The sequence below is a fragment of the Pelophylax lessonae genome, assembly GCF_965119305.1.
Source record: "Pelophylax lessonae genome assembly, chromosome: 10".
Classification (NCBI taxonomy): domain Eukaryota; kingdom Metazoa; phylum Chordata; class Amphibia; order Anura; family Ranidae; genus Pelophylax; species Pelophylax lessonae.
Genome location: NC_138777.1, coordinates 156054570 through 156081111, shown reverse-complemented (window position 1 = coordinate 156081111; position 26542 = coordinate 156054570). Strand labels below are relative to the sequence as shown.

At 45.6% G+C, this 26542-nt stretch overlaps 1 protein-coding gene across 2 annotated transcripts in view; it reads left to right on the top strand.

Moving 5' to 3' along the window:
- EDC4 (enhancer of mRNA decapping 4) overlaps positions 1–26542 on the top strand; it is a 629569-nt gene that overhangs the window by 87292 nt on the left and 515735 nt on the right. For both annotated transcript variants that reach the window (XM_082271180.1, XM_082271179.1), the window contains exon 7: positions 12434–12538. In XM_082271180.1, coding sequence (XP_082127306.1) covers positions 12434–12538 — 105 coding nt within the window. The remainder of the gene's footprint in view (positions 1–12433; positions 12539–26542) is intronic.

Genomic DNA, 26542 nt, shown 5'->3' with positions numbered 1-26542 from the left:
TATCTGCGCTCAGACAAAACAAGATTTTAATAATTACTCAAGGCAGCCAGCTAAATAAGTAGATTACAAACTCATAAGCATAAAAGGAAAAATAATAGCAGCGCCAATGAGATAAAACAGTCCCAAAGCAATATCGTCCACAAATGTCCAATATGTAGATAGGAAGAAGCCAGAGGAAGTCCCAGATACCAGTGCTGGAGTCAGGAGCAATAAAACACCCAATAGTGATGACCAACCAAACTGCTTACCAGATGATTAAATCAGGCGTGTAGCACTCCCATAGGATCCACACAGGAAAAACAGATGATGGCAAGGAAATAGAACCGGGACCTTAGGAACTCCCATAAATGGATACAAGTATGTTGGTCACCTCAAAAGATGGAGAGGGACAATAGTGTAGGCTTGTACAACAAGGTTTATTGAACTAAAAGAGCAGTACTCACATTTTCGCAAAAGTGACAAGGCAAAATTTCAAATATCTTTAAAAGAACCGCGGTAATCCATAGCGTGCTGACCGTCTGCATCTGCGTCGCCTTACGCGTGTCGTCAAAGAGTTATCATCAGAGGCGGAGTTTGCAAAGACGTCGGCACGCATAAAAAGGTCTTGGCCGGAAATGAACAGAGTGGAAATGACCGCTAAATGCGTTCCATTCGGCCGGCTCCGCAAACCGGAAGCTCTCGGGATAGGCATACTACAGTAAGCAACCAAGACTCCGGGAGAAGAGCAGAACAGCAATGGTGCACGAATTAATAGCCGCACATTACGAATTATGTATTACCATGTAAAATCAAATATTCCAGACATAAAAATAAGAATTGACCAAGATGAGTGTTAAACCGGAAGTCTGAGGTCAGCAAGGACAGGATGATGGAGAACTGACACAGGGGACACCGGAAGTAGCACCATCAATAACTGTTAAAATACACTAAAACCAACCCAGGGGATACCAAATCATGGCATCACCAAAAGATAAAATATTTCATTAAAAAATCACAAAAATGCCTTGAAGGGCAATAGAAAGACATTTCAATAAAAATGTTAGTAAAAATGCCTTAAAAGAGCAATATATTGCAATACAATGTAAATAATGTTACTCCATTTGACCAAAATAAATAATTAGCTGTTATTGATGTAACAATTTACATCCCACTCAATATTCATTCCCCATGGGGAGTAAGTCTTCATGTTGAAAATCCACCGGGTTTCCAAACGTGAAATTTCCCGGCGGACATGACTTCCTCCATCTTACATTAGGGACTCTACACAGGTTTTGAACTTGTTGGAAGACATCGAGTGGAGGGAGAGTTATCTCTTGGTCACAGCGGATGTCACATCGCTCTATACGATCATTTCGCATGAGCATGGGCATCACGCGGTCAAGACATTTTTGGAAAGGGATGATTCCCGTTTACCATTACAAAGAGATTTCATTTTGACTTTACTTTAATTCGCCATGCAGCATAATTATTTTTGGTTCGGCGGCTCCTTTTTCTTGCAGAAGAGGGGAGTCGCTATGGGGGCGAAATATGCACCAAGCATGGCCAATCTGTTTATGGCTAAATGGGAGGAGGACGCCATCTATAGTCAGCAGAGACCAGAGTTAGTCTTATGGCGACTTTATATAGATGACGTGCTCCTCCTGTGGGATGGAGATAGAGCATCACTTGACAGCTTTATGGGAGGCCTTAATTCGAACTCTATGGGGATTGTCTACAATATGAGGCCAGTAATGAAAAAATTAAATTTTCTTGACCTGACCATTGAGATCAGGGATGGTGCAGTTGCGACAGTTACATACTTTAAGCCCACTGATCGCAATGGGTACATCGAGCAAGGAAGCTGTCACCATCCATCGTGGTTGAGCGCTGTACCCAAAAGCCAGTTTTTGCGGCTTCGTCGTAACTGCACTTACAAAGAGGATTATTTAAGTCAAGCACGAACGTTAAAGGACAAATTTTTGGATAAGGGGTATGATGAGGCCAACCTGGATATGGTACTCCAGGAGGTTGGTAACATTGACAGATCCAGTTTAGTTCATAAACAGCTAAAAACACAGGCCAATTCCAACCGCTTTGGCTTTTCGTTTATCACCACCTACTCAAGACAGTTTAATGACGTGAAGCGGATTTTTAAGAAGCATTGGAGGGTTTTAAATAACGATAGGGTGCTTGGCCCAGAGTTACCTGAGATCCCCCTGTTTTCGTTAGGGGTGTGGAACCCCTACATCTTCACATAGCTCCTAGCGTTCTGGATAAGCCTAATCAGCTGTCTTATTTCCATAATCTAACTGGCTTCTTCCCTTGTAGAAGATGCGCAGTCTGCCGTGTTAATTCCCTGGTTGGTAGAAAATTCTGCGAGATAGTTTCTACTGCTACATCTAAAGAGTAAGAGATTAAACCCTTTATTTGCTGCTCCTCTACTAACGTTGTCTACCTGCTTCAATGTCCGTGTGGCCTACAGTATATTGGAATTAGGACATTAACAGTAAGGGTGAAGGAGCATATTAAAAATATTAAAAAGGGCTATCCATACCATAGCGTGTCAAAACATTACGCAAGATGTCACAATAAAAATCCTGCAGGTACTAAAATTTGGGGAATTGATAAATTCACTCCCCATTGGAGAGGAAGTCATGTCCGCCGGGAAATTTCACGTTTGGAAACCCGGTGGATTTTCAACATGAAGACTTAAAGCGGAGTTCCAGCCATTCACTCACCTGTCCAACGGTCCAGCGATGCGGCCGCCCGAGGCCTCGATCCTCTCCCTCGGCGCCGGCATCACTGCTGTGGTCACCCGGCTTTGACAGTTTGCAGCTTCACAGCCGGGTACCCACTGCGCATGCGCGAGTCGCGCTGCGCGCCGTGATTGGCCGGCAATCTTCTGGGACCTCTGACGTGTCCCAGAAGATTGCAGGGAGGGAGGGGGAGAGGAGAACTTCCGTTCAGAGCGCCGCGGCGCTCCGAGCAGAAGTGGGAGCGGGTACCTGTCAAAACTAGGTACCCGCTCCTCCCCCAAAAAAATGACATGCCAAATGTGGCATGTCAAGGGGTCAGGACTCCCTAAAGCGGAAGTTCCACTTTTGGGTGGAACTCCGCTTTAACTCCCCATGGGGAATGAATATTGAGTGGGATGTAAATTGTTACATCAATAACAGCTAATTATTGATTTTGGTCAAATGGAGTAACATTATTTACATTGTATTGCAATATATTGCTCTTTTAAGGCATTTTTACTAACATTTTTATTGAAATGTCTTTCTATTGCCCTTCAAGGCATTTTTATTGTGATTTTTTTTTTTTAATGAAATATTTTATCTTGTGGTGATGCCATGATTTGGTATCCCCTGGGTTGGTTTTAGTGTATTTTAACAGTTATTGATGGTTTTATCAGTTATTGATGGTGCTACTTCCGGTGTCCCCTGTGTCAGTTCTCCATCATCCTGTCCTTGCTGACCTCAGACTTCCGGTTTAACACTCATCTTGGTCAATTCTTATTTTTATGTCTGGAATATTTGATTTTACATGGTAATGCATAATTCGTAATGTGCGGCTATTAATTTGTGGACCATTGCTGTTCTGCTCTTCTCCCGTAGTCTTGGTTGCTTACTGTAGTATGCCTATCCCCAGAACTTCTGGGTTGCAGAGCCGGCCGCATTGGTCAGTTCTTATTTATATATTTGCATTATCAATGTATTTGATTATATATGGTAATGCATTATTTGTATTGTGTGGCCAATAATTGGTGTCCCATTACTGTTTGGCTCTTCTTCCGGAGTCTTGGGTGTTTACCGCTGTGTGCCTATCCCGAGAGCTTCCGGTAACCCCACCGCAGCCTGCACTATTTGAAAGAGCCCCTTCAGATAATACAGAATCCACAAGAAACAGCAGTTTTGGCAGAAAAATGCCCTTGGCATTAGTAAAAATGCCCCCACAGTGTCAGTAACTGTCATACGCTGCTCTGTGAGAAAATGGAAGGAAAGGCAAAAGTGACCTCACGCCCCTAGAGGCCCATGAGCCCATGAGCCACAACAAAATAGTGCCTATAGAAACTCAATGCAAAAGGTCACCGGCAAGATGGCCACTGCCCTTAATAAGCATGTGCCCATAGCCAAGATGGCGTCCGATCGGCACCATTACAGGTCTTAAAATGCCTGCTACCCTCACACACAGCTCAGCCACCTGCCCACATCCAAAATGGCAGCTGCGCTAAATTTAGCATATACATGCGGTCTGGCCACCACAGGGGACCCCAGGGAGACCCCCACACCGCTATGGAACCCCCCCACACCCCCAGGTACCATGAGTACCCCGCACAGCGCCCTCAGCAGGATCAGGGAGGGCGGGAAATACACCAAGCCATCCAGAAAGGGGATCCCACAGAGACCACCAGCCCTGCCATCCCCCAAGAGTGGGCCCACAAACTCCCCTAAGTGTCCTAGTCCCAGGGACAAGGGGGTATCAGTATTCACCAGTCCAGGAAAGCAGGCACCGCTCTGATACGGGAGACCTCCCACCCTAAGTGGGGGTGCTGTCAGCCAAGGAGGGATGCTAGCAACACACGGGTGTTCTGGAGTTGACACCCTCGGTGAAGACGCAGCTCCGCATGCTTGCCCCCATTCCAAGGGGCACAGTCGTTGCGATGCCTGGGCGCACCAGTAACCTGCGATGCTCGTTGGCGGGCTGGGACTCCATAAGGATCTATATTACCCAGTGCAAGGCCCAGCTATGCAGTCACTTGTAGTCCTCAAGGACAAAGTCCCTGACTAACTAGTTATAGTGAGAGAAAGGAAAAAAAAACTATTTTCAGAAGAAAAAACACACATTGTGGGAATAAAACAAAGAAAAACCGAGACGCTAGGTCCCGGCCAGGAAGAGCTAGCCTACTCCTACGCTAGGCAGCATTAAACTGAGGACCAGTGGTAACTGGATCATAATGGCTGGGGTCGGCCCCCTAGAGGTGTGTCTAAAGTATAGAAAAGTTTTTTATAACATTTCAAACTGCCTAGCTCACTCCTGCAGAGGGCGTTATTACTCAATAGTGAAGGCTAAATGGATGGGCGGCGACTGTCCGAGGACGTTGCCGCCCACTCATACAGTCTTCACCAATGGTTATTGACCTCTTATCCATAGGAGCAAGCTAGGCATAAGACTTGTTAAAAACAAAGCATTTACATAGACACACCTATGGGGGCTGTCCCACTGGTCCAATACCCCCCTGCTATCAGCCATCCCAACTCAGTTTGTCTTCTGCCTAGTTAGGAGTGAGATAGGCTCTCCCTGTGCTGGGGCTACAGTCTCAGCCTTCTTTCTTTTTCTTTATGATTTTATGATTTTATTTCAGGGAATGTGTTTTTTCTTCACATTACTAGCTGTTTATTTCTCAGCTTTTAGTTAGTCACTTCTTCAAGATGATGACGCTGTTGCGGAGCTGGGAGTCGGACTGGTCGTCCTGGTTTTCCAGGACAGAGGGCCTGTCGGAATCCCAGCCCGCCATCGAGCGTTTAGCAGGCTATGTGTTCGCCCTGGCCTCGCAAACGACCCATCCCTGTCCTCAGGGATGCAAGCCTGCGAGGTGGCTACCTCGCCTGGACGTCTCCCCACGGTCCTCCGTGTACTGTTAGCATCCTGCCTTTTTGGCTGACGGCACCCCTGCCATCTGAGGGTGGGTGGTTTCCCGTCGATGAGAGGCACCCCACGCCATCGGGTACAGGTAAGTACATTTTGTGTGGGGCCTCTGTCTGGGGCTGGCAGTCCTGTGTGTCTGTGTTATCCCCTCCTGTCTGTGCATTTTTTGGGCTCCCTGATCCCGGTCCATGCGGGGTTTTTTTCTCAGTCTGTGGGTTGTGGGGGTCCCTCTTCTGTGTCACCTTAGGGTGTTTCTTGGAGGTACAGACGCGTGTGGGGACCGCTGTGGGGTAAAACACTGCCGGTCCGCCATTTTAGGTGTGGGCAGCATGTCTGGCTTCACTGTGGGCGCTTATACAGCATGAATGTAGTGTGTTTTTGGCGCCTTGCGGCGCCATCTTGTGTGTGGAAAAACGTTTGTTACGAGCACATGTCGGCGGCCATTTTACCGAAGCCTCCCATTGCGTTCTATGGGCAACCATTTTTCCTTGGCATGCAGTCTGTTTCAGTCTCTTGCGGTGGCATCACTTCCTCCTTCTGCTCAGAAGAGATCGGCTGCGGTGGTAACACTTTGTGGGGGTCTGTCTGCTGTCCTTTTTTTGTGTACAAATCCTACTGGCTGTCAGTTTATCCTGCTCAGGGGTCTGTTTGTCACAGTCTTGTAGCGGTGGGCTGTGGGAGTCCGCGGCGCATTTAAAGGGCCAGTACCTTTTAAAAAAAAAATTAATAAATAAAAAAAAATATACATTGTCTGCTGCAGTGGCGACTTTGGTGTCCAGAGTGGATATTCTGATGACTGAACGTGCTGACAGAAAAAGGCCTCATTTTTCCTTGTCTTCTGATTCTGAGTCTGACATGGTTGCCGTAGGTGGCGTGTCCCTTGAAGGGTCTCACTCTTCTCTGTCTGAGGGGGAGGCGGAGGTTGCAGGGGTGGATGATTCCTCCCCGGGACGGCCGTGGACCGCGCAGCTATGGATGCGCTAATTCTTGCCATTAAAGAAACACTACATTTGGAGGATGAGCCCAATCCTCTGGGAATTGTCCTCTTTTGGTACACACAGGACCCGCAAGGCGGCGCAGGTGTTCCCTTGCCCCGCGGAGTTTCACGCTACTGTGAATGATCAATGGCATCATTTAAAACGCACCTTTGTGGTGCCTAAGAAGTTTCAGCTCCTTTATCCCTTTGTGTCTCCTACGGATTTGCGCTGGTGTGTGGCTCCTACTGTCGATCACACTGTGGCCAGATTACACAAGGCCACTCTGGTACCCACCGAAGATTCTCCGGTGTTAAGGGATCCTACGGATAGGAGGATGGAATCCCTTGCCCGCCATGCCTACATGGTGGCAGGTTCCCTGCTAAAGCCTATTTTCGCCTCTGTCATGGCGGCTCAGGCTGTGGCGGATTGGACTAAGGTGCTAAGACGCACCCTCGTGGCTGATTCTGCTCTCCCTACTACTGTGGCGATGGTGGACCAAATTTATCAAGGGGTCATGTATTTGTGCGATGCGGCCTTAAATGATGCCCCATTAGCCGCGCGTCTGTCCAGTGTCGCGGTGATTAACCATCGCCTGATATGGTTGAAAAGCTGGTCGACTGACCAGACTTCAAGGAAAACAGTGGCTGACCTCCCCTATGCGGGGTCTCGTCTGTTTGGGGAATCCCTGGATGAATTGGTAAAAGGGGTCACTGGGGGCAAGAGCACTCTGCTGCCCCAGAATCCTAAGGGCAAGTTTTTCCGCGGTAAGCGGGGCCCCTCCTTTAAACCAAATCTGGGGTCCTTTCGTGCCTTCAAGGCACAGAACAAGGGAAAACCCTTCAAGGGCCAGGGTGGCCAGAGAAAGCCTTGGACGGGCAAACCTAAATCCGGCCATGCTGGTGCTCCGGCCCAGTCCGCCTCTGCCTGATGGGGCGCCCTCACCCGTTTCAGGGGTGGGGGGACGTTTGCGCGGTTTCCTCCAACCTTGGCTGCTCCCAATTCCGGACAGGTGGGTTCAGGAAATAATTCGATCAGGTTACAAGATCGAATTCCTTTCGCGGCCGGTGGACAGATTCTTTCCCTCAAATCTTCATTTGACCCCAGGGTGGTTACAAGACCTGCATCAGGCGGTGCAAGATCTTCTCGCCCAGGGGTGATCGTCCCGGTGCCTCATCGGGACAGGTTTCGGGGGTTTTACTCAAATCTGTTCACTGTGCCCAGAAAGGAGGGCAAGGTGCATCCAATTCTGGACTTAAATCAGGTCCTGCTTCCAACTACTGTGTACAAAAGTGAAGCAATCAACAAATGGTGACGCAGCTTTAAGAATAAATCAATATACAATAGTGATCAAAATATCCCACTAGCCGCGCAAAATAATATATATATAAATATGTGTGTGCATTCAAATACTGTGAAATGAATCAAGAAATACTGTAAAATGACCAGCAAAAGTAACTTCCACTGTGAAAAATCATTAAACCATAATAAACAAGTGAAAAATAGTCAGTTTCCACTGTGTGTCACTCCAATGGGTGAAAATTATATAATATATACAGTTCTCATCCACTTGTTCAGTGTTCACAGATCATTAAAGAATAGTGATAATAGGATGACCAGATGAAATCCCGTTGTGTGCTGATTAGAGACACCAGAGAGATCCACCACCTCTGTGCTGCATGCCCCTCAGCCCCGCAACTCACCCCATTTATTTGCCTTCCATTCTCATGGAAACGGCCACGGAGGTGGTGGATCTCTCTGGTGTCTTACGGAGGTGGTGGATCTCTCTGGTGAAAGATATCACAGGACACAAAATTTTTCTTCCACAATGGAGGATTCCAATGCTTCCTTCCTCAGGAGCTGCCTCCTCAAAACGCAGAGCAATGAATCACTCTACTCAGGTTTCATCTTCAAAACCTAAGTCACGCTCTTCTTTTTGATGCATGACTTGGAACACAAAGCCCGCCTGGTCTTCTCCAAAGCCCTTTTCCCATTGAAGGAGCAACCTCGCTCCTAAAAGCTGGTGGACAGCTTTTACAGTTTGCCTCTTTCTGGGTCACAGAACCCAGGGGTTCCCAGTCAGTGGTTTAACTAGATTTGAAATCACTCAAATCCACCAGGAACTGCCCAAGGACAGATTTGCAGAATGCCTTGGCCCATCTCTTGTCACATGGTATCTTTTTGCCAGTACACCCATCAGGCAGGTTCAGAGGGTTCTAGTAAAACCTTTTCAATGTACCAGCATTGTAGAATCTGCAAGGTCAGTTGCCTTTCTGAGACAAGGGGATTATTTTCTATCTGTATACATCAAATATATGTCTATCTACATATCCCTATTTACCCACCCTATCAGCGCTTTCTGCAGTTTGAAGTAGCAAATGGTAATTTCCAGTTTGTTGTACTACCTTTTGGTCTATTCTTTGCTCTGTGAGTATTCACCTCTTCTTGCCATTCTCAGAACTTAAGGCATCCTAATGCCTCGTTCACACGCATCGATAGTTGGCCGTGAATTTTCGGCCAACGTCCGATCGGCCGATTTTCGGCTTGTTAGTATGATGCTTTCGACAACCGACTCTGACTTTTCGGCCGAAAAAAATCCGGTTGTGCAGGCTATAACATTTTTGTTGGCCGTCAACACAACGGACGATTTTCCGTCAGTCAGTACAGATTTCGGCAGACAAAAATCTGATGAGCAAGACTGGGCATGCTCAGAGAAGAAAAAACACAGGGAAAGTAAACCAGCAAATGACATCACTTCTGAAGTTGGTTTTTGTTGGCCGAGAAAATTTGTGTGCAGTCTAGAGCACGTTTCAACCAACAAAACAACACTGGATAAAAGTCGGCCGATCGGTCGGCCAATAATCGCTGCGTGTGTACGAGGCATAAGTCGCAGGTTATTTGGACAATCTTCTCCTGAAGGACTCGCATCTCAAAATTGTGGTAATAAAATGTATTTACTAAGGGATGTGAGTTTAGGGGTTACGCCACAGTTGGGAGTTTTTGGTTATTTTTTTTTTCACCATTTGTCTGCAACCCCAGAATCTTTCGTAACCTTTTAACATTGGTTTGTCTCTCCAGAGGTTGGTGGATTTGTGGCTGGGCCTCAAGTGACTCCACCATTGGTTCTTAGTTCTGCATTTTTGCATGGTTTTGATTTGCTTTTGAGGAACATGTTTCTATCAAGGGTGGGTCCTAGCATCTATTAATATAAAGGATGGCTATCTCCATGACAGACATTGTACACATAGAAAATTCTACCCTTTAAAGATTCAAACCTCCACTAATAATTACCAGAGAGAGAGTTTCTGACTTATTATATCCTGACACGTTATATCTACAAGGAAGGGAAACCTATCCCTGCCAGAGTATGCGTGGTCTTTTTGGATCACTGACCCCCCCCCCCCCCCCAACCAAGAAAGCACAACCATTTTTTACAACTCTTTACAAGCTTAGCTATCAAACTATCATTCTCTTATTCAGGAGTCTCCAAACTATGGCCCTCCAGTTGTTCAGGAACTACAATTCCCATGCCTCATGGGACGTGTAGTTCCACAGCAGCTGGAGGGCCGTAGTTTGGAGATCCCTGCTGAATCTAAACAAATGTAATGGGAACCTGAACTAAACATATCCTTTACAGACAATGGATAAAGGTCATTACGTATAACACATGCTATACTAAATGCTCTAATTTCAGAGAACTCACTCAAAAGATAAATGTGAGATGGTACTTTAACCCCATATAGAATTGCCAAATTTTTCAAAGGTGTATCTAATTCTTGCTGGAGAGGCTGTGGGCAGGAGGGAACCTTAGCACACATGTTTTGGTACTGCTTACCCATCCATAGGTTTTGGACTGCTATAGCTAAACTCATAACCAGAATCACAGGTATCGTGAATAAATTTACTGTAGATCAAGCTTTACTTAGCATTAACTTAGACCTATATCCAGTTTAATCTCGTACAGTGGTTTTCCATATTCTTTTTGCAGCCTGCTTAATAGTTGCATAGAAATGGAAGTCGACCATAGTCCCTTCTGTGGGACAAGTTCTGCAATTGGTTGAGCAAATATATGGTTTTGAGCAACTAATGGCCTATAAAGAGGGTGATAAGATTATATTTCACACTAAATGATCAGTCTGGGAATCATTTAAATACTTTCTCATCACTTTCCAAATATAACTATTTAATTGGTTTTCCAATAACTTTAATATGAGCGGTGGTTAACAGTGTGGATCAATCAAAATACTTTACTTTAAATGCTCTTTCTAACACTAAACTTGCTGTATAAATTACACCTTTTTTCTTTTTCCTAAATATATTATTTCATCAGTTTTTACTTTTCTCTTTATTGTATATGACCTTGTTTTTTTTATGACCCTGTAAAGGGAACCGTATGCTTTACTTATAATGCTGGTAATTCACCTGATGTTGGCATAACATCTTAAAAATATATTCTACTAACTGGTACTATCTTTACTATGGTAGAAGTATGGTTACTTATTTATGCTCTTTTAATGTTGCATCACCAATTAAATGTTCTCTTCAATGTGATTAATGTACATTTATCTTCTAAAATTTCAATTTAAGGTCAATTAAAAAAAAAAAAAAAATACTAGGGAGTGCCATTAACTGTTAATGTCTCCCCCACACACTGAAGGTGTTTCGATTTCTGTTCGGCCACATTTAAGAAAAAGGTTCAGGTACCTTTCTCCTGCCAGAAAAACGGTTCAGCAGCCCTTTTAAATCAATATGCTGTTGTGCTCGCACAAAGACGGCACACTGAACTGCTTAAATGTGAGCCTAGCGTTACGTTTTTGTTAACCTAAAAAAAATAAAATAAAAATATATATATATATAATGATCCTGTTCCTTTTTAAGCATGTTATACAGCACATTGCTGCTGTGTAATTTGGCCCTTTCTATCACCTGTAATACCTGGCTCATCCTGCCTGGTTCTACCACCCAGCCCCCCCCCCCCCGTAAACTGACCACAGTTTATCATGGCTGCTGAGCCCTGACACCTTGGTCTATTTACGTGCCTCCGTCATCTGCAAATCTCCTCTGTCCTCCTCTCCCTGACTGTCAGCTAGTGACCATGCCTGACCCTCCACTCCTGCTGCTGAAATAACTTTAACATTTTCAAACAATCCTGTGCCTGATAATGTTAGGTTCCCCAGTGTGTGTGCCTTATTAAAAAAAAAAAAAAAAAAAAGTTTTTTTAAAGCTTTTTTTAGAGCGCTGATTGGCACTCACGTGGCCGGCCGCCTCTCTTCCTCTCCTCCCCTCCTCTTGACTGACGTCAGCAGGGGATTCTCTGTCCTTCCCGCTGTAGCTGTCGATTGGTAGAGGTGGCCGATCTGAGCTATAAAATAGGGTTTACCAGCATTTGTTTTAAGAAATGACAGACACTGGGGCACTTAACATTCTCAGACACAGAGGATTGCATGGAGACAATACAGTGGCTTAACTTAACAACCACTTTGAACTAGTCGAACAACCCTTTTTTTTTTCTTCTTTGTTTGCAAGTGTCTAAACATTCTAAGGGCAGCACAGATAGAATATTTTTACAGCACTGCTTTAACAAAATTGTGAAGAAAAGGATTTTATGGTTTAAAAAAAAATATATTGGACATCATTTGTGTCAAATACAAAACTGTTTTGTTGTTGATCTGTACTGTTCATTTATACTACTATTTAGTTTCTAAGTGTTAAAATGCTCAGAGATTGCACTCAATAGCTTGAGTTTATTTAGGAAGGTTGTATGTGACACTGTTCTGGTAATTACAGATATACTATAATAATGTACTCTCTCTATTTACTTTTTTTTTTTTTAGGCAGAGGTATGGGACCTGGAGATTGTACAAGCAAACTATACCTCATGGCCTACAGACATCAGTGAGATCAAGGAGGGATTTATAGTTGTGAAAGGACATTCTGGGGTAGGTTTAAATGATTCATGTACTGATAAAATGCTTGAACAACCTCTGAAATGAAAAATGAGTCAAGTATATGCTCGTATAAAGTGTGCTTGCCTCTTTCTATAACACCTAATGTTGATGATGGCTATTCTTTTCTTCCTCTATCTGCATTAGTCGCTTCTGACAGATTTAATGTTTGTGGAACTTGGTATATAGCCAAGCACTTTGAGAAATATTTTTGAGTAGAGTTGAAATGGTTCAAACCCCTAAGAGTTTTTTATTGCTCTGTGTCCCCTTGGGAAGCTTTCCCATCATTTCCTGTCCTGGAGACATACTTAGAGGAGCTCCAGTCTCCCTAAATACTGTAGCTGCTGACCTTTTCCATAAGGACACTTACCTGTTCAGGGATCCAGCGATGTTGGCACCTGAGCAGATTCTGTTATCGGCTTCAGGTGCAGGCATCGGCATCTTCACTAAGGGAAACTGGCAGTGAAGCCGTGAGGCTTCGCAGCTGGTTTACTACTGAGCATGTGCAGCTCAGCTTGCATTTTCAGTAATGTTTCGCAACCCTTTTTTCAGTCAAGGCACCCTTCATCATGCATAATCTCAAGGCATACCATTCTAAAATGTAAAATAGTAAACTAATAGTTTTATATAATGCAGCAACATCCACACACATACATTGTAGGACACCCAATATTTGAGGTAATTTATTCTTCCAAAGCAATACACCTTTGCACACTAGTACTGACTAGTATTTCAGTGTTTCTCTTCTCCCTCCGTTTCCCTCTCTCAACTAATGTGACTCCAAAGCTGATGGAGAGGGGCAGGGGAGGGGCAAATAAGGATGCCTTGCAGTGCCTCAAGTCCTCCTTATCAACCAACGGCGATGTCGCCAGTTGTTAGGGCGCTGGCAGCTTGAAGGTTGTAATGGTGCACAGTGAAAACCTGTGGCCTTGTGTAACAAAAGGGCAGGCTTGATCCAGTCACTGGTTTATGTACAATTTTTGGGCAATTTGTAGGCATTTTTGCCAAGGCATCTCTGAAAAAAAGCTGATTTACAGCACTGCTCTGTGTCTTGATGATGTGATCCCCATGCGAAAGCATAGGAGTAACATCAATGCTGCCCATGCCTTCAAATGGCCGGAGAGAGTGAACCCAGAAGGAAGACTGTGCAAAGATGTAAGAGCTTTTGACTAGTGGGAGCGGTGACCAGTTGGAGAGCTTTGTTTGACAGGTATGTTTTTCATAATGTGCTAATATGTATTGAATACTAGCACATTATGGCTTAAACCACTTGTTTAATAGTAATATTAAAAAAAAGTTTATTAGCGCTCTAAACCGATATCACCTGAACAGGTGTCCTCATTAGTAGTTCCCCTTCACCTTGACTCTTAAGAACTGTAAAAGTTTCAATTCTTGTCTTAGTGACGATAGTTGTGACAACAAATATAGAAGGGGAGTTTAGTGGGAATACGGACAGCACTAAACCCGGACAGGGGTACTAACTTTTTCTACTCGATTACAAACCTAAGAAATTAAGTATTTCACTGTACATGCATATTGATAAAAAAAATGGTCAATAAGATCAGTGCATTTATAGTCAAAAATAAAGTTAATTTCTCTATCGTTCAAAGGACGCAGTTCCAGAAAAAAAGTTCTGACTACGCCTATGGGCAGTCCCGGAGGGTACACCTTCTCTCTTCATGCATAGGATGTCCGTTTTAATCTGTCTATTCAGGAGTAAGGACCTAGTTCCCTGCTGGGATCTCTGGTTCTGGCAAAGTTTTTTTTTTTTTTTTTCTAGTTAATTTTTCAGTGGTTTTTCTGATAGGACTCTGGGAGTTCCTGGAGGCGTTTTTCTGTGGGTGGAGCCCCTCCCTATACCCTGGGTGATTTCTCAGCTTATTTCCTTTTGGATTGAGCTGGCTGCTGACACGTGCAGACGTTCTGGGCCTTCTGCTGCATCTTGGTACAGTGAGTTTCGGGGGTCTCCAGCACGATTGCCTGACCTTCGTAGGGACTTTAAAAAGAAAAAAAATTCTTTCACTTTTTCAGCTTTTTGCTGACGGGTTCCCCTGGTGCAACATGGACCCTACAGATCATGTGTCCCCACCTGACCCCCTTGGGGAGACAGCAGGGCCCTCCAGATCCCAGCTGTCTACCGATGCAATTTTGGCGGTCCAGGAAGCGTTTGTGTCCCGGGTGGAGGTGGTCTTTTAAAGGGCGAGGTGCTAAGAAACGCCCTCCGCCTACCCCTACCTCATCTGATGCCTCTGGTTCTCAGTCTGACTCAGCCACCGCAGATGTGAGTCTCCCTGCTGGGTCTGCTACCTCGCGCCCTGTCTCCTCTTTCAGTGAGGATGACATTTCTACCTCCACTGCCACGCAAGACAAGGCACTGGTGGACGCAGTAGTTGTTTCTATGTGTGAGACCCTGAAATTGGAGCTGTGACTGAGGCGAAGGTTACGTTTGGCACTTACAAGCCATCCAGAGCGGCAAAGGTTTTTCCTTTTCCCTGCCTGACAACATGCTCAAAAAAGAATGGGATCACCCAAAGCATTCCCCTGGGGTACCTAAAGCGAATTGCTAGTAGCTACCCTTTTGAGGAGTCCCTGATAAAGAAGTGGACCCTCCGGTCTCAAGACTGAATAAGGCTACCGTTATCCCAGTGGAGGATTCCTCGTCCCTTAAGGATCCGGAGGATAGGAAGGCAGAGGCTGTGGCCCGCAATATGTACTCCCTGGTGGGGTCTGCATTAAGACCATTGTTTAAGGTATCTCTTGTCACGCAAACGTTGACTGAATGGGCTAAGTTACTATGCCATGACCTGGAGGGGAAACGAGCTACCTCTGCCTTCGAGGAGCTGTTGGACCAGCTGGTGCAGGGGCTTCGATTTGTTTGCGATGCCGCGCTGGACACTGCTCCCATATTGGGCCGACTGTCGGTTTCAGCAGTGGTCCTCTGGCGTATACTTTGGCTAAAGTGCTGGTCTGCGGATCAGACTTCAAAGAAGGCCTTGACTGATCTACCTTTTGAAGGAGATCGCCGGTTTGGAGCTACCCTGGATGACATGATAGAGGGTCTCACAGGGAGGAAGAGTACCTTTCTTCCGCAGGCTAACAAGGGTAAGGACCCTCGTCACAGACAGGGTCCCCCCTCCTCCACTCACAAAAAGTTTTTTTGTTCCTCAGAGTCAGTCGATAAGGCAAAGCCCTTCGAGACCCCCTCGGGCACGTCCAAGCGACCCTGGTTTGGCAAACAAAGTCCGGTTTCTCCAGACCTGTGGACAAGACCTCCTCGGCCTGACGGTGCGCCCTCACAAGTATCTGGGGTGGGGGGACGTCTTGGCCGGTCCCGGACCTGCTGCTATCCCGGAAACCAGACAAATGGGTTCAAGAGGTCATACAGTCTGGTTACAAGTTTGAGTTTTGATCAGTCCCTCCGGTAAGGTTTTTCCCTTCCAATGTGCGATCGCTTGCTGGCGCTCTCTGGGGCGGTTCAGGACCTTGTGCAACAGGGGGTAATAGTTTTGGTTCTGTGTGTGGAATGTTTTCAGGGCTTTTATTCAAACATGTTTTCACGGTTCCCAGGAAGGAAGACAAGATGGAATCGGTTCGCACGGTGGTGCCCTCCCTACATCAGGGGGATTTCCTGGCCTTCATAGACATCAAAGATCCCTACCTTCACATCCCGATATGTGCAGGACACCAGCGGTTTCTCTGTTTTGCCATGGGAGAGGATAACTATAAGTTTGTGGTGTTGCACTTTGCTCTCGCCTCTGCTCCTCGGTCTTCACAAAGGTGTTGGCTCTGATCCTGGCGCTGTTGCGGCAGCGGGTGATATCAGTCCTGGGTTAGCTGGACGATCTGCTTCTCTGTGAGGAGTCTACTACAGTGCTGGATCAAATCTGGCTATCACCATGAGAACTCGTGGTGGAGGAGTTGGAGGAGTTCGGGTGGATTCTGAACCTTCAGAAGTCGTCCTTGGTCCCTTCCATGAGACTGGATTACCTGGGCCTGACTTTGGACTCATCAGCCAGGGTGTTTCTTCCTCAGGAAAAAAACTCCACTCTCCGGTTCAGCTGTTGCTGTCCAGCAAATGGTCGTCCCTTCGGACCTGCATGAGAGTTCTGGGGCTGATGGTGTCATCCTTCGATGCGGTTCCCTTCGCTCAATTCCACACGAGGATCCTAGAGAAGGAAATCCTTCTCAAATGGAACAAGAATCCAAATTCCCTGGACATTCTGATCCAGCTGAGCCAGGCGACCAAGGAGTCCCTGATCTGGTGGCTTCGGTCCCCGATGCTTAAGCAAGGGAAATCCTTCCTCCCTATATATTGGACAATTGTCACCATGTATGCATGTCTGTCCGGATGGGGGGGGGGGGGGTTGGGGGAAGAGAGAGTTCTCGGCAGGTTGTCTGGTCCCTAGAAGAATCTAGGTTAACGATCAATGTGCTGGAGCTGAGAGCGATACAGCTTTGCCAAGTACACTGGACCTAGCACCTACAGGGTTGTCCAGTGCGCATTCAATCAGACAATGCCACGGCCCATGGCTTATGTTAATCACCAAGGGGGCACCAAAAGTGCCCTTGCGGCCTTGGAAGTGGCCGGCATCCTTCATTGGGCGGAACGCTTTTGTGTAGCTCTCTCTGCTGTTCACTTTCCTGGAGTGGAAAATTGGCAGGCGGATTACTTCAGTCGACAAGCTTTAAATGCGGGGGCATGGTCCCTCCATCCGGAGGTGTTCCAGCAGTTGTGCCTTTGTTGGGGCACTCCAGATGTAGATCTGTTGGCGTCTCGTGTCAACAGAAAAGTACAGAGGTTTGTGGCCCGATCCCGGGACTCTCTGGTGGACGCCGCAGACCCGCTGGTGGCCCCGTGTGGTCAATATCAGCTGATGTCTGCTTCAGTGATTCCCACTCTGCTAAAACCGAGAAAAGCAACTTCTAGGAAGATTTGTCGTCATACGTGGAAGTCGTATATGGCGTGGTGTGAGTCTCTTGGGGTTCCCCCTCGCTCTTACTTGGTGGCTTGGATCTTGGCTTTCCTTCAACGTGGAGTTGATCAAAAGCTGTCCTTGAGTACTATCAGGGGTCAGGTATCGGCCTTGACAATTTTCTTCTACAGACCATTGGCCACCCAATTCCCTGGTGCATAACTTCATCCAGGGGGTGCGACTCTTGGTACCTCCGGTACGACCTCCGTTGTCACCTTGAAACCTTAATTTGGTGCTGTTGGTTCTCCAGAAACCTCCCTTCGAAAGTATTTGGGAGATTCCCCTGCTTGCCTTATTCCAGAAGGTGGCCTTTTTGATGGCTATCACTTCTGTGCGCAGGGTGTCGGAACTGGCGGCGTTGTCCTGTCTTTCTCCCTTCCTGGTGGTTCACAGGGAAAAAGTGGTTCTTCGTCCAGGTCCGTCCGTCCGTCCTTCCTTCCGAAGGTAGTTTCCAGTTTTCACTTTAATGAGGACATCGTGTTACCCTCTTTGTGTCCTAAGCCAAAACATCCTAAGGAGTTTGCACTGCATACTCCGGATGTGGTTCGGGCAATCAGGGTGTACTTGGCGACTACTGAGTCTTTTCAGAAGTCAGATTAGTTCTTTGTACCCACGGATGGCCCTAACAAAGGGCTGCCTGGGTCTACAGCGAATATTTCCAGATGGATCAGACAGGGGTGCAGGCTTATTCGATAAAGGATCAGATTCCTCCTTTCCCTGTAAAGGCACATTCTACTCGGGCGCTTAGTGCTTCCTTGGCTTTTCGCCATCAGGCTTCTGTGCTTCAGGTTTGCAAGGCGGCTACCTGGTCGTCTGTTCACACCCTTACCAAATTTTATAAGGTGGATGTGGTGGCAGCTGCAGATGCCTCTTTTGGCCGCAAAGTTTTGCAGGCTGCTGTTTAAGGGGGTTCTTAGTCTCATTTGAGGGTGTTTACTGTTTGGTTCAGATGGACCTCATGTTGTTGTTCTGATGAGTCCTATGATGCCTGGTTGGCTATGTTTAGCCTTGGGGACTTGTTTTTTTTTCTGCTGTTCCCACCCCTCATTTTATGGCACTGCTTTGGGACGGCCCTACTGATATGCATCAGGAACTGCGTCCGTCAATGAACAATAGAGAAAACTGGATTTTTGACTTACCATAAAAACCTTTTCTCTTAAGTTCATTGACGGATGCAGTACCCACCCCTCTATTTTGAATTGGATTGGTATTACTTCTCTGAAACTGCTTTGATACAAAACTGAGATCCTATGCAGGAAGAGAGAGAGAGGGTGTACCCTCTGGGACTGCCCATAGGCATAGCCAGAACTTTTTTTTCCTGTCTAGTGTCCTACTCCTGTAGGGGGCAGTATAACCCTACTGATATCCATCAGGAACTGCGTCTGTCAATGAACTTAAGAGGAAAGGATTTTACGGTAAGTCAAAAATCCAGTTTTTTTTTTCATGAAGAGCTTTTTTTCTGAAAAAAAAATCGCAGCCTCTTTCCCTAGGAAAAAACATGTAATGTATGAATAATGTGCAGTGCAAATACAGCGCAAAGATTACTAGTGAAACTAAAATATTAATATTGGTGATGAGATTCTAGGATGCACATATTTGCACGGTGCACTTTATGAGCTTTGTTTTTAGTAGAACCCTAATCATTTTGTATATGATTCACTATTGGTTTGCGCTGTGATATTGTTCTTGCAATGTATGAATAATACATGCATTTTGCAAGCTAAATATGTAAACTTTTTCCTATATAAACTTGCCCAGATTTTGATCAGTCTGGATACCAAACCTGCTTATGTCACAGTGGCATTGCATGATTCCTTCTACTTGAACCCGAACTCTGAACTTCTCTTACTTGCTTCCTTTTGAACTGTGTATCATTAATAGTATTTTCGTATACCTGTTGCTCCTTCCAGAAATCGTAACCTGTCCTATTATCATTTGCATGTCAAAAGCATTGTACTGTCAAGCTATAACAGGAAATTAGATATTGAGTAAATTTCTGCAAAGATCACTGGTTTTTCCTTATCGTTCACTCACTAAGGTCCAGTTTACATGATTAGGCAGATCAGTTCCGCCTGAAAAAGGGACCGGATTGGGCCACCCATTGACCTCTATGGGAAGGCAGATGTCAGGGGACACCCACCTGGCATCTGATCCGACAACATCCGCTGCAAACAGAGGTATGGCGATAGGTTTGCCATCCATCCAGCGGGTGGAAACGGTTGGGATCAGATGAAAACTGACAGGCAATCCGTTTTCATCCGATTGCCTCATAGAGGAGAGCAAGACTGGCATTTCCCTCTCTGTGCAGTGAGTCAAGATGGACCTCTCATCCGCCTGCTCAGTGGGGCTCAATGGAGCAATCCCTGCTAAGCTAAGCAAGGGGAGTCTTTCTAGAAAGGGGGTTTGGTTCCTCAAGCCAAAGGAGAAAGAAAATGGGATTGTGTAGGCAAATAGGTAAAAAATATTTAAATTTATTAAGAAATTATACATCAAATGAAGAGTAAAATTAAAAAAAGAAAACAATCATGGTATATGATCATATCGATGTTGAAACAATCAACTAGTGAACCATTTTACTTATTATTCGGAGTGGTGATTCCCGGTTGTAGAACTGGGGTTCCGACGCGTTTCGGCATTAATGTAATAGCCTTTATCAAGGAAAAATCACCAAACTGTATAAAGTGAAAAGGTAAACAAAAAACAATAATAAATTAGTGACTGTTGTGTATATATCAAAATATATATAATAGTAACATTGTTTTTTCTGGTTGTGTACCTAAACTGCAGAGATGATTATCCCCATAGGATTTGGTGGGAGGGTTTTGTAGTCAGTGGTTCCCAAGGTTGCCACTGGATCCTGGGCGGGTTGGTCTGGAAAGTAAGTTTAAGTGTTTGAGGCAAGCAATGTTGCCAGTTGTTTAGATTGGTAAAGAAAAAGAAGGATCAAAATACTATTACCTACGGATGGTGTATCTGGGTAAGATAGGGATGGGGGTCCTGAGGTATATATATGTATATGTGTATATATATATATATATATATATATATATATATATGTGTGTGTGTGTATATGTATGTGTGTGTGTGTGTATATGTATACCGCTCTCGTACCCCAAATTTCAGTTTTCCTGAAAATAGAGGAGAGAGTATATGTTGAAACCCCCATTTGAAGTAATTGGGAAAGTAATTTTTATGAAACATAACTTACATTAAATTGAGGTGAAGATTGGACAAAAGCCCCTCCAATTGTCCCGATATTAGGAGCCGGATGATCTATATTGGAGCATATTGTTTAATTATAAATTGTTGAAAAAAACTTGAAAAAAAAATAGGTTGCTAGTGTTTGATCAACAGAAAGGACCTGTGGAGTCCGGGACATATTGTCCTCGCTACTTGCATGAAATAGATATTTTTTCCTGCCTGAAGTGATCCCTGCATCATAAATAGGACTTTCGAGTCCGGGACATATCGTCCTTTCTACTCATATGAAAAAAATATATCTCCTCCTGCCTGAAGTCACCCCTGCACCATAAATAGGTTCTCAATCTCCATATATCGTTAAGGATATATCAAGCTATCATCCCTTTGGGTGTACCTAAAGAAAGAGGATACTAGAGGCTGACACGTGAAGTGCAGCTTCGTAGATCCTTTATATTTAACGCTGAATATCTATAAATAATTCGAACACACCAAAGAAAATTGGGCATTCAAGTTCCTAAAAAATTGCCATCAGTATAGATCGAAAGCTTTGCTCCTGTGGTGAACGAGGGTCCAAATACTTGAATCCAGCTTAATGAATATATAGATGCTAACATGGAGATTGTGTTTTGAATATTGAAGCAGTGACATTTATCAGTATCTGTGTCGCCACAACTTTGTCACCTCCTTGAGTCATTACCAATAAGGAAATACGGGTCTGTCATGGTCTCTCAGGCCCTGAGGAAGCCTTGAGCGAAACGCGTCGGCTTGCTGGGGACCTACATTGACCGTATTCCACCTTGAGACCTACCTTCCATCCTACACAGGCTTTTTGGTTTTGTTTCCCTCACGGGATGTATTTCTATACTGTGAATGACTCACCTTGATTGTTTTTAACAATGACTTTGTTAGTCCGTTCTTGCAATATGTGCATGGTAGTCCATGCCTTTTTACCTTATAAACTAATAAAATGTTATTTGATTTTATAAATTGGTTTTGCGTCTGATCCTTCTACTCCCACTGGCCCGTAAAGCCCCATCTTTCTCTATCTACATTTTTGCTGGCATCCCAATAGGGGTAAGGGCCTAAATTACACAGCAACCTTTTTGTGCTCTGCATTATGCATTACGCTTTCCAGGCATGCGTGTATTGTTAGGATTGTTAGGTGCTTTTCAGGTCCAGAGCCATGGTATAGCCTCTGGGGTGTGAATGTTTCTGAAGACTGATTCAGTGAGTGAGGCCAGTTAGGCTAAAGCAGCAGGAGCTGCCTAACAGTTGGTAGCCATGCCGTCTTACCATGACCTTCTTACCATAGTAATTGTTAAGGCTGAGAGTAAGAAGCTCTGATTAAGCTGACTTAACTGTGTTTTGGTATTTTACCAATATTCTAGTCAAGAACTGACCCTCGAGACTGGCTCTCCCCTTGCCCTTGATTTCTTTTTCTAGGGGAGCATTCACACGCTGACAAATAAATTGACTCTCTTTTGTCACCTATTTTCTTCTTGTCACAGACCCTTGAGTGCTTGGAATATACCCAATTCAAACGTTTCCTTGACAAGACTTTACCCTGCACAAGCTGACTAGGCCGCGTACGAACATTGAAACGTTACTCTCCAGGTCCAGCAGACCGGAACATTCACTATCATACCTTTCTCAAATGCTGCTGAGGGAATCCTATCCAAATTCACCCCCATTTATGGCCAGATGGGGTCAGGAGTTGAATGGGGTTCTTAAGATTTTGGACTGGGATAAGATACTGGCTTTCTCTTTTAAATTGTCTAGATCATCCTGTGCTTAGTAGCGTTACTGAAGAATTTTAGCTGTAGTTTTCGCTCTGCATCAATGTAAAAGTTTCTCATTGAAATGCATTGGCGGCCATGTTTTGGTAGTTCTCCAATAGAAATGCATGGGGTGGCCATTTTCTTGGATTCCACAATCTCTGGACAGCAAGGGAGAAGCTAGGATGGCTCGTACATGAACCAGGTTTTTCTTGTTCCTGTGTCAGATCGTTTTTTCTTTCTGCACAGAACGTTCCTGTATCCCTCCACATCGTTTTGTTGGTATGTTACTGGGGTCCCTGTAGGTATTCCTTACTCACCCTGCTGCAGGCTTTGCTAGGGCTGGGACTTGTGGTGCCTAAAGTGACACTGTTTTTTTTGTAGTAAGTAACTATGGAGTCCCAGGACCAAATCTCGCCTACAGACCCCCTCAGTGTGGTTGAGGGTCCCCCTGGGTCGCAGCCCCTGTCTGCTTTTACAGCAATTTTGGAAAATCTGGTGTAAAAAGTGGATTTAGTTTTTAAAAATGCCACTAGCAGAAAGCGCCCTGCGCCTTCTCCTGCCTCTCTAGTATTCTCAGATTCTGAGGTAGATATGGCCGCTGCCGATGAATACCATCCTGGTGGATCTGCGCCTTCACATTCTGATGGCGAGGAGGATATATTCTCGTCAGCAGCCCCGTGGGAAAATGTGCTGGTGGAGGCACTTGGTGTCAGTGTGGGAAACCTTAAAAATGGCGCATGATTCTACAGCGTCAAGGACACAGGTGTCTTTTGGCACCTGCAAATCCGAAAGTCGGGCAATGTTTTTCCCTGTCCGTAAATTTTTGACAACATTGTCAGTGAACAGTGGGGGGGCATCAAACAAATGTTGGTGGTGCCTAAGCGATTTAAAAGGCGCTGTCCCTTCGGGGACGTCTTCCGTTCTTTACGGAACCATGGACTTCCTTGATTCATTACAAATGGGTCCCACAAACTCATCCGATCGGGTTACAAGATCGAATTCGGGTATCACGATCTGGAGTCAGGCTCGAAGACCAGTAGCTATAGCAGCTTACACAGGAACCAGCTTGATAGGAACACAGGCAGGTCACTCTGGCAGGTGACGCAGGTTCACCTGAGGTGTGGAATCGAAGTACTAACCGTTGTTCACCAGCGCTCCTAATAGTGGAGATGGATTTTGCTGTGTGTTCGTACAAGGTCGCGGTCCTCAGGATCGCCCCACCAGGAGGTGAGCAAGCCAGGGTCCAGTAGCAGATATAGCAGGTTGGGATCAAGAAGAAGTGTTGTCTAGGAGTAGCCAAAGGTCGGTAACAAGTAGTTGCAGGTTGGGATTAGGCAGAAGCGTAGTCGAGGAACAAGTGTCGATAACGAATGCTAGCGAAGATACGGATGACAGCAGGGGAGACAAGCGAGATATTGGCTGGTGAAGGCACAATATTCTGGCAAACAGGAAGTTCAGAGACATGGCTTAAATCAGGAAGTTTATGGAAGGAGCAAAGGGTTCAAGGCAATTAAGATTAGCGGCAGGATCATTCAAGGATTTGTCCAGGGATCTGTCCAGCATTCCAGATGGCTCAGTAAGTAGAGTCATTGCCAGGCACAGTGGAGGTCCCAGGTTCAAGTCCGGGTCCTGACATCCGGTCTCTACCGTTGGACAGGTTCTTCCCGTCCAATCTATGCATATCTCCAGACCGGTTAAGGGATCTACGAGAGGCGGTACAAGATCTGCTGTCGCAAGGGGTGATTGTGCCAGTTCCTTCTCAGGAACTCTTTCAGGGTTTCTATTCAAACCTATTCACTCTGCCCAGGAAAGAAGGCAAAGTAGGTCCAATCCTTGACCTCAAGGATCTGAACCAATTTGTAAGGGTACGAAAGTTTCAAATGGAATCCATTCACATGGTAGTGGCGTCTCTATACCAAGGAGACTTTTTGGCCTCCGTAGATGTCAAGGACGCATATCTACACATCCCTATTTACGCTGGACTCCAGCGTTTTCTTCACTTTGCTGTAGGAGAGGAGTATTAACAATTTGTGGCGTTACGCTTTGGTCTCGTCTCCGCCCCAGGGTCTTCACCAAAGTGTTGGCTCCAGTATTGGCATTACTGTGACAACGGGGGATTACGGTACTGGGGTACCTGGACGATCTCCTCTTAAGAGCAGACTCACATTCAGCCCTGTTGGGCGACTTGACAATTACTATACGGACTCTGCAAGAGTTGGGTTGGAACATCAATTTAAAAATATCTACCCTGGTACCATCCTTAAAACTGGATTATTTGGGCCTGACTCTGGACTGCGCTTCAAGGGTTTTTCTTCCCCTGGACAAGCTGTAAAAGTTGTATGGAGTGATTAGTTTGCTGTTCACATATGTACCTGGTCAGGTATATATGGAGGGGGAAGGGAATAAAATAGGTAAATGTATAATACAGGGTTCGACAATCCCCGGGCGCTAGGTCGCATTTGCGACTAGAATTAGCGACCTGGCGCCTGGGGTCCACTGCAGGAGATGTCCTGTCGCTTTGCACCACCCCCCCCCCCGAGCGCTCGAACTACGGCATCATCCAAAAATTGAGGCCCCGGCTTTTGGGCCTTCTTCACGGAGATTGCTGCCAATGGGGAACTGGCGGCCTCTTGTGGTGGACGGGAGTATTACAACACGCAGTAACTAGCAATGCAAGGAATTTCTACAGTTTGATCTCAATGCCCACCCTTCTCCTTCCCAAGAGGTGGAGAGACGGAAGTTTTTGCAGTCTTCATCTGGCGCCCTTTTGTTAAAGGTAAGTTTGCAGGGAGTGTGGTTATTTGATTTTATTTTTAAATTCCATTTTACACCGCTCTCTCCTGGAAGTTCAAGGATTATGTGTTTTACATATTTATGCACTTCTGCAAAAGAGTGTAAGGGCTCTTTCACACGGGCGTTCCGATCAGATCCGCCTGTCAGTTTTTTAGGCGGATCTGATCGGATGCCCCATTCAGCCCTATGAAGCAGCGGATGTCAGCGATGGCATGTCCGCTGACGTCCGCTGACGTCCGCTGCCATCCGCATCCGATCCTGTCCGTGAAATCCGGACGGATGGAAACCTATTTTCCATCCGTCCTGGGGATCCGATCGGATGGGATCGGATGAGAGCGGACAGGCGGTCCGCTCTCACCCAATTCCACATAGAGAGCTGCGGGGCTCTGACACCTCCCTCTCCGCACACAGGGCGGAGACGGAGCTGTCATCCGCCGGCTCAGTGGGGATCGGCGGATCGATCCCCGCTGAGCAGAGCACGGTCCGCAACGGAATGCGAACCGTGTGAAAGGGGCCTTACTTTAAAAATTGCATTTTGTAATCTCCTTGCAATGTGTTGATCTTTTGTTTTGCATTAAAATCCCTTATTCACAATAAGAATATTTTATGGAAAAAAAATAAAATAAATTATTATTTTATGGAAAAAACTAAAATAAATTATTTTTCATCATCTCCCTGCCCTGCCATGCCACACAGCCGATGGCCCCTTTCACACTGGCTTTCTGATCAGGTCCGCCTGTCAGTTTTTCAGGCGGACCTGATCGGACCCTTCAGTCTCTATGGAGTGGCAAGCCGCCGACATCCGATCCTGTCCGCCAAAAACAGATGGATGGTGGTTCTATTTACCATCCGTCCAGTGAATCGGATTGGATGGCATCGGATGGAAACAAACGGTCCGTTTCGATCTGATTGCCCCATAGAGGAGAATGGGCTGCGTCTGCATAGCAGAGCGGACAGGACTTGTCATCCGCCTGCTCAGCGGGGATCAGCAGCGAGATCCCCACTGAGCATGCGGATTCTGTTTAGCGTAGGCACCCGTGTGAAAGGGGCCTAAGTTGGCATATGTTACTCTTGGTCACTGGTTCTCCTATCGCCCAACCTTGCTGCACTGTTTAAATTTAAGATCGATTATTTTCGTCATTGAAAATAAAGCTTTGTTGTTAAAAAAAAAAAACTGGCTCCTAACTTTTTTAGCTGGCTCCTAGATTCCAAACAAATTTGTCAAGCCCTGCTATAATAAATATATAATCCAT